Source organism: Odocoileus virginianus, chromosome 5 (genome assembly GCF_023699985.2).
Source record: "Odocoileus virginianus isolate 20LAN1187 ecotype Illinois chromosome 5, Ovbor_1.2, whole genome shotgun sequence".
Classification (NCBI taxonomy): domain Eukaryota; kingdom Metazoa; phylum Chordata; class Mammalia; order Artiodactyla; family Cervidae; genus Odocoileus; species Odocoileus virginianus.
This window is the reverse complement of record NC_069678.1, coordinates 17,215,878-17,223,422: the sequence shown is the minus strand read 5'-3', so window position 1 is coordinate 17,223,422 and position 7,545 is coordinate 17,215,878. Positions and strand designations below refer to the sequence as shown.

General features: G+C 62.5%; 1 protein-coding gene across 3 annotated transcripts; it reads left to right on the top strand.

Moving 5' to 3' along the window:
- On the top strand, positions 1 to 7,055 carry IGSF8 (immunoglobulin superfamily member 8). 3 transcript variants are annotated; one of them, XM_070467598.1, is made up of 8 exons: positions 1 to 249; positions 3,254 to 3,631; positions 4,407 to 4,868; positions 5,159 to 5,566; positions 5,773 to 6,186; positions 6,306 to 6,431; positions 6,509 to 6,639; positions 6,771 to 7,055. In XM_070467598.1, exons 1-7 carry the CDS (start codon positions 195 to 197, stop codon positions 6,622 to 6,624), a joined length of 1,959 nt encoding a protein of 652 aa, XP_070323699.1. In that variant the 5' UTR covers positions 1 to 194; the 3' UTR covers positions 6,625 to 6,639; positions 6,771 to 7,055. The 3 variants fall into 3 exon arrangements, with proteins under 3 accessions (XP_070323699.1, XP_070323698.1, XP_020740908.2); XM_070467597.1 differs by having other exon boundaries at positions 2 to 249; positions 6,801 to 7,055; XM_020885249.2 differs by lacking the exon at positions 6,306 to 6,431 and having other exon boundaries at positions 3 to 249; positions 6,801 to 7,055.
- The last annotated feature ends 490 nt before the right edge of the window (positions 7,056 to 7,545 follow it).

Below are 7,545 nucleotides of genomic sequence, written 5' to 3'. Positions count from 1 at the left end.
TGGCGAGGAGGAGGGAAGAGGGAGGAGGGAAGAGGGCGGGGACTTGGCTGCTCCCGCTTAGCTCAGCTCCGCTCCGCGCACCCACGCCTCGCAACTCCGCTTCGTGACCCCCACCCGGGCATGCGCCCCCCGAACCCCTGGTCACCCAGAGCCCGCGCCGCCCCCCAGAGCCTTCCCAGAGCCGGCTGTGCAGGATGGGCGCCCTCGGTCCCCAGTTGCCGCCGCCGCTGCCGCTGCTGCTAATGCTGGGTAAGCCCGGCCCCTCGCCCCGGCTCCCAGCCCCGCCCGGCAGGTGCCTGCTATGTGTTATTCAGCCCTGCCGACTCCCCAGCATTTCGGAGCCCCTGGTAGCCCCTTCTCTCTCAGCGGCGCCTCCAGCCTTCCCGGGCCTGGCGCCCAGCTGCCCTCTGTGGCCGCCGGCCTAGCCAGTCTTGGGGGTGGGGTGAGGCTCCCCGGTTCTAGGCCCTAGGCTGGGACACAGTGCGGACCCAGCAAAGTGCGGTCCCCAGGGACCGCCAGGCCTCCGGGGGCCGGGTCCCGCTTCCCTGCTGGCACACTCAGGTCCTGGGGGCGCTGCGACTCCTGTCTGCCTCACCCTCAGCTTCAGGCCCGGCCTTAGGTACCCGCCCTGCGTGGGCAGTGCCTGGCCATCTTCATAATCGCCCGAGTTGGCTGGAGGCCCAAGGGCCCGTTCTGCCCACGATCTTTTGAAGTAAGTCTCCCCTAATTGCACCCCCCTCTCCACCTTCATTATCTAACGTCTCAGTCTCACCCTGGACCGGGTCTCTCAGATAGCACTTGTCTCTGTAGTCTCCCACCAGCTGTCACACCCCCTTAGTCCCAGCCTCCCTGCCTCAGGAGAAACCAGGCTCCCTGGAGACTGATGCTGAGGTCCCCAAGCACCCCGTGTCTGTTGTGGTGGGTGTTCGCGATGGGCTGTCTGGACCGCTGCTGCGTAGATGCTATGAGGGCAGTGACAGCGGCAATGTTTGGGGTGTGAACTGGAGGGCTCCCTGCAGGGCTGGCCTGGGGAGGAGGATGGGACAGTGACTGCCTACACAGACTCAGGAGACTGCAACCCTTGAAATCGGAACACAGGGCGGCGAGAGGGTGGCTTTGGTGCCCGGATTCGAAGCTGCCATCATTAAGGCAGAGGCTGACGTAGCCCCGGCTGCCTGTTTCCAGACCAGCGCTCCATCTCAGAGCCAAGTGGCCTCCCTGTGCTGCGCAGGTCCCCGGGCCCTGTGGGACTAGAATGAGTCCTCTCCTTGGGGCCCCAGGCGGGAGGCAGGAGGACATACAGAGGAGGGAGCTGTGGGCCCCGGTTACCTAGCACGGGGCCTCTTTTCCCCAGTGGGCAGCTTGGCGCAGAGCGGAGCCCAGGGTAAGTGTGGTGCAGAGAGATAAGAGAGTCTGTGGGATCTGAGTGCCCTGGATGTGGACACTGACTCTCATTTTGAAGGTGAGGAAAATGAAATAACTTGCCCAGAGAACACATCGAGTGTGTTGGGCTTGGATTTGAACCCACACCAGGGAGACCTGAAGCAGGTCTCTTTGCTCTCCTTTCCTTCTCTGCTAACACAGAGGAGGGGGCCTGGCTGGGGAGAGAGCTGCCTGGCAGCTGGTTTCCCAAGGCAGTGAGGGTGACTTTCCCATGGGGATCTCCAAGCATCAGCAGTTGTGGAGCCAGGAAGATGGGAGGGGGCCCTCCTGACCAGAGTCTGCCCTGAGGCCAGGGAAGGTGTCAGCTCCATCACGCTGATTATGAAATGCCCTGGGGCAGGGCCCTTCTGAGTCACAGACAGGCTCTCTCCCTGTCAAAGTGGAAGCTTCTAGCTCTCCTCCAGTGTAGCGTGGAAGGAGCTAGTCCACACAGTACAGCCGGGGATGGGCATGGGGCTGGAACTCGACTTCCACCTCCCAGCCTGTGCTGTAACCGAGCGACCACGAGTTCTCCCACGACTCAGCCGCAGGGAGAAGACAGTTACGGGGAGGGCTTCTGGAGGACTGTCTGACTACAGACTAGGTGTTTTCCTCCCACCCCTGCAGAAGGGTTGGGGTCTGTCCCTGGAGTGAGGCTCTGCTGGGTGAGGCCATTGCCCTCAGGCCGCTCCTTGTCTGTCCCCATTGCCTCCCTGGCTTTGTCCTTCTGCAGGGGCACGTGGGGGCCAGCCAAGGATAGGAGGAACTTGGCCAAGACATTCTGCTTCTCATACCTTACCTTTCTCATCTGTAAGATGGAGGTAGAGAGTTGACCCAGCCCTCCTTGTGTCCTGAGATTCTGTGATCTGGGGCTGTGGAAAGACAGAAGGAGAGAAGAGGCTGAGCCCTGCAAGACCACAGGCTACTCTGAGGGCAGGCTAGGGGTGAGGATGGGGTGAAGAAGAGTGTTGGCCTCCCTGAGGAGAGAAAGATGGGAGGGGACAACCCTGGGGGCGGGCGGTGGTGGTTACAGCCTCCCTACTGAAAGGGAGCAGTATGTAAATGAACACACACTATATGCAAATTAAGGCTTTTGTTTAGGGAGTGGTGGGGTCGGGTGGGGGGGGACTGTGTGTCAGCTGGGCCTTCGGGAAGGTTGGCAGGCACGGGAGGGGGAGGGGAGCCTCTGCCCCCAGAGCCCAGGGCAGAGGCTGGTTCTTGCCCCATGAGCCTCAGCTGCCTCGGCAGCCCCAGGGGGCGGAGAAGCAGTGAGCTCATGACACAGCTGGAGACGGGGGGAGGGTTGGTGTGGTGAGAACTGGCTGGCCTGCCCTCTCCTGCCCGGGCCAGTGGCTCCATTGTCTGGAGTCCGCTGGCCCAGGTGACACAACTGGGCCAACCAGCCCTTCTGATCAAAGGTTTTCCAGCTCCTTTTAAACAAAGGAGGGGTCTCAGGATCCCTTAGCAAGAAGGCTCAACTGGTCCGCAGACAGGAGAGTTGGGTAACAAGGGAAGGGTACAGCTGGAATCAAGGAATGGTTAAATCAGAAAGCAGACACACTCTGTCCTGCACTTAGGTTCTCTGCTCTGGCCTGCCAGGAACAGGGATGTTTCTGGGTTCTGAGGCTAACCTGGCTGTCTCCCACCACCTCCTTGAGACTCAGGTGTCTTACCTCCCAGCATCCTTTCCTGATTCTCAAAATGGGGCCCTAGCTGTACACCGAGTTTCCTCAGGTTTCCTTTCCTTTCACAAGCAGGCAGCAAGGACGATGTGGGTGCCGGGGGGATGCAGTGGGGACCCAGGCCTCCCTGACTTCGTCCTTCCCCCTAGGAATTGGGTGCTGTGCCCGGGAAGTGCTGGTTCCTCAGGGGCCTCTGTACCGCGTGGCTGGCACCGCCGTCTCCATCTCCTGCAATGTCAGTGGCTATGAGGGTTCTGCCCAGCAGGACTTCGAGTGGTTCCTGTACAGGCCTGAGGCCCCAGAGGCCGCCCTGGGCATCATCAGCACCAGGGACACCCGGTTCTCCTATGCCGTCTTTGGGCCCCGAGTGGCAGCTGGTGACGTTCAGGTGCAGCGTCTGCAGGGCGATGCCGTGGTGCTCAAGATCTCCCGCCTGCAGGCCCAGGATGCTGGCATTTACGAATGCTACACACCCTCCACTGATGCCCGCTACCTGGGCAGCTACAGCGGCAAAGTGGAACTGAGAGGTACTGGACCCTGAGAGGGAGTGGGGCCACAGTCTCCCAAAAGGCAGAAAGTCAGGGCTGGCAGGAACTTAAGAGGAACTTGAGGTCCAAGGAGGTCCCCTAATTTGACTTTGTGCACATTAGTGACTGGCCTGGGACTCTAAGCCAGAACTCTTCATTCCAGTCCACTGCTCTTATTGAGGAGAGCATGGCAACCCACTCCAGTCTTCTTGCCTGGAGAGTCCTCATGGACAGAGGAGCCTGGCGGGCTACAGTCCATGGGGTCACACAGGGTCAGACACGACTGAGTGAGGGCACACAGCACAGCTCCTGGGAGAGGGGAAGTGTCCTGAAGCTTTCCACTCCCTGGTAGGGTAGGGGAGCCCCATAGCGTGAACACACTCCACTCCTGGAGCTTTCAGGATCCAGATCTCGGGGAGGAGTGGGGAAAGTAGGGGCAGGGTAGGACAGGGGAGACCATGTGACTTTCTTGCTCTCTTAAGTTTCTTTGTCTTCCGAAAAGGAAGACAGAGCCACTCTGCTGAGTATTTCAAACAGGGGTCAGCCTCAAACATAAGGGTGAGTAGGCGATGGGCTGGTTCTATGAAACTCAGCAAGTATTTATTGTGTGCCTGTTGTGTGCCCAGCACTGAGCTTGGCACCGCTGGGTTACAGAAGGAATGATACAACACGAAGTCTCTGCCTTCTAGGATCTCACGGTCTATTTAGGGAAATAAGTTGTAGGTAGAAAACAGCTCACACAGGTCCACAGCCTCACTCCACCTGCTCTCTCCAGTTCTTCCAGACTTGCTGCAGGTGTCTGCGAGCCCCCCGGGGCCCCGAGGCCGCCAGGCCCCGACTTCACCCCCTCGCCTCACAGTGCACGAGGGGCAGGAGCTGGCACTGGGCTGCCTGGCGAGGACCAGCACGCAGAAGCACACGCACCTGGCCGTGTCCTTTGGGCGAGCCGTGCCCGAGGCGCCTGTGGGGCGAGCCACTCTGCAGGAAGTGGTGGGGCTGCGGCCCGACCTGGCGGTGGACGCCGGAGCGCCCTATGCCGCGCGGCTGGCGGCCGGGGAGCTGCGGCTGGACAAGGAGGGGTCCGAGCGGTACCGCATGGTGCTGGGCGGTGCCCAGGCGGACGATGCAGGCACCTACCACTGCACTGCCGCCGAGTGGATTCAGGATCCGGATGGCAGCTGGGCCCAGATCGCAGAGAAGAGGGCTGTGCTGGCGCACGTGGACGTTCAGACGCTGGGTGAGTGCCTGGGGTCCCCCAGTGCCAGCTGGGAGCCAGAGTGTCTCAGGGACACTAGAGGGCCATGGTCCGAGACCTGGGAGCCCCCCTTCCCTCCAGTGAGCAGTCTCGTAGCATTGCTTCCCCTTAGCATCTGTACCCGTGTTGGGCTTTCTCTGCTCGGAAACAGGTGTGGAGGTGGGAGGGCCACGGCTGAGGGCCCCTGGGTGGGGGAGACGGGTGGAAGTTTCCTGCTGTCAGGGAGGGCCCTCGGCTGGCTCCCTGACACCCCTTCCCCGCCTGTGTTTCAGCCAGCCAGCTGGCGGTGACGGTAGGGCCTGGTGAGCGTCGGATCGGCCCCGGGGAGCCCTTGGAGCTGCTGTGCAACGTGTCGGGGGCCCTGCCCCCACCAGGCCGTCACGCTGCGTACTCCGTGGGCTGGGAGATGGCACCTGCAGGGGCACCTGGGCCCGGCCGCCTGGTGGCCCAGCTGGACACGGAGGGAGTGGGCAGCCTGGGCCCCGGCTATGAGGGCCGGCACATTGCCATGGAGAAGGTGGCTTCCCGAACCTACCGGCTACGGCTGGAGGCTGCCCGGCCTGGGGACGCGGGCACCTACCGCTGCCTAGCCAAGGCCTACGTCCGAGGGTCTGGGGCGCGGCTTCGCGAAGCCGCCAGTGCCCGCTCCCGGCCCCTTCCCGTGCACGTCCGGGAAGAAGGTGAGAGGGGTGGGCTGGGCCCTGAGCAGGACTCGGGGTCTGTAGAACCTTCCGTGTGTTTCTGTGCTCTCCCTCTCCATCAGCTGCCTCCACGTCTGTCTCACACTCCTAGGATTGTGGGAACAGTGAGTTTCTGGGGGGTTGCTTGGACAGGGGTCCTAACCCCATGTGCGCTGACCTCTCACCTTCTGACCTCTGTTCTGTAGGTGTGGTGCTGGAGGCCGTGGCCTGGCTAGCGGGAGGCGCCGTGTACCGCGGGGAGACGGCCTCCCTGCTCTGCAACATCTCCGTGCGGGGCGGCCCCCCTGGGCTGCGGCTTGCTGCCAGCTGGTGGGTGGAGCGGCCGGAGGAGGGCGAGCTGAGCTCTGCCCCTGCCCAGCTGGTGGGCGGGGTGGGCCAGGACGGCGTGGCGGAGCTGGGGGTCCGGCCTGGCGGAGGCCCTGTCAGCGTGGAGCTGGTGGGTCCCCGAAGCCATCGGCTGAGGCTGCATGGCTTGGGGCCTGAGGACGAGGGCGTGTACCACTGCGCCCCCAGCGCCTGGGTGCAGCACGCCGACTACAGCTGGTACCAGGCGGGCAGTGCCCGCTCGGGGCCTGTCACCGTCTACCCATACACACATGGTGAGTGACGGCTGCCCTCCTCCTCGCTCAGGCCTCCCCCCATCCCCCGCTCTTGTCCTCTCCTTTGCATCTGATCCTCCCACTAGCTGTCCCTCTGGTCCCTCTTTCTGCTCCAAAAGTCCAGCTTTCGGCCTCCAGCTGCTGCGGTGTCCTGGTGGTGGGTGCTGGCTTCAGTGCAGAGAGGGCAGGGAGCCGGCAGAAGACTGTGTGTGTGGGAGGAGCTGGTGTGGACAGCTTGACAGAAGGTGCTGGCAAACGGGTGGGGCTGTGGGTGGAGAGCAGTGACACCCCAGGCTGAGCAGCGCCGTCCTCTCTCACCCAGCCCTGGACACTCTGTTTGTGCCCCTGCTGGTGGGCGCAGGGGTTGCCCTAGTCATCGGAGCCACCATCCTTGGCTCCATCACCTGCTGTTTCATGAAGAGGCTGCGGAAACGGTGATTCCTCGCACCCCAGGTGAGGGGTGAGAACCCCCAGCCCTGTCTTCCCCAGTCCTGAGATGAATGGCTCCCTCCCTGGCCCTACCCAGCCCCTCTCAGCTCTGCGGGACCCTGGCGAGGGCCAGGAGGGAGTCACGCTCTCCCTAGCCCCCTCTCCGCGCCCTCCTGTTCTTGCAGGTGTGACTGTCTTCCAGCCCAGCCGCAAGCCTGCCTCTGGTGTCTGAATACCCTCTCCCTCTGCCTGCTCTCCCTTTAATTTATTTGACCAACTCCCACCCAGAGTGGGGGACGTGGCCACCGACCCCCCACTCCTTCCTTCCCAAGCTCCTCCCTCTGGCCTTCTATTCATGATCTCATACCCAGCCCAAAGGGAGGCAGTCCCCTGTCTTAGAATTAGTTTTTCTAAAATGTGAATAAACTTGTTTTATAAAATCCGGGCTGGCTGTGTCTTCCCTGCCGTGGGGGCTGGGACGGGTGGCAGGGAGGCTGCTGGGGGCTGACAGCCTCTTCTGGACAAGCCGGGCCGCTCTTCCCCTACAAACACCATCTGGCCTCCGTGGGCCATGCCACCCACCCCAGGAGGGGACACCTGGGTCCCATCTGCTGTCCGAGCTGTCAGCGCAGAGCCGATTCCTGTTGGGATTCTTGCTGGGGGCGGGAAGGGAGAAGTGGGTGAGTTCCAGCTGAGCACGGCCTCCGCCCCAGACTTCTCCCAGGTTGTGGGGCAGGGGCTTCCAGGGCCCAGCACCCCCTTTGCTGAGTTCCTGGGCCACTCCACAATCTCAGTCTCTTGGTCAGGCTCATCTTGGACCTGCCTCCTCCCCCCAGGCCCTGGGGCCTCAGCCTTTCCCTCCTGATCTTCATTATTCGGTCTGACAGCAGCAGAATGGAAGCCCCGGAACACAGCTGCCTGGTGGTGGGA

What these genes read in the sequence shown, in the direction of transcription:
- IGSF8 (XM_070467598.1), top strand. Translation starts at nt 195, where the DNA reads ATGGGCGCCCTCGGTCCCCAGTTGCCGCCGCCGCTGCCGCTGCTGCTA. An exon ending in CGTCTACCCATACACACATG is followed by an intron (nt 6,187 to 6,305) that starts GTGAGTGACGGC and finishes CTGCTCCAAAAG; the next exon opens with TCCAGCTTTCGGCCTCCAGC. An exon ending in TGTGGACAGCTTGACAGAAG is followed by an intron (nt 6,432 to 6,508) that starts GTGCTGGCAAAC and finishes TCTCTCACCCAG; the next exon opens with CCCTGGACACTCTGTTTGTG.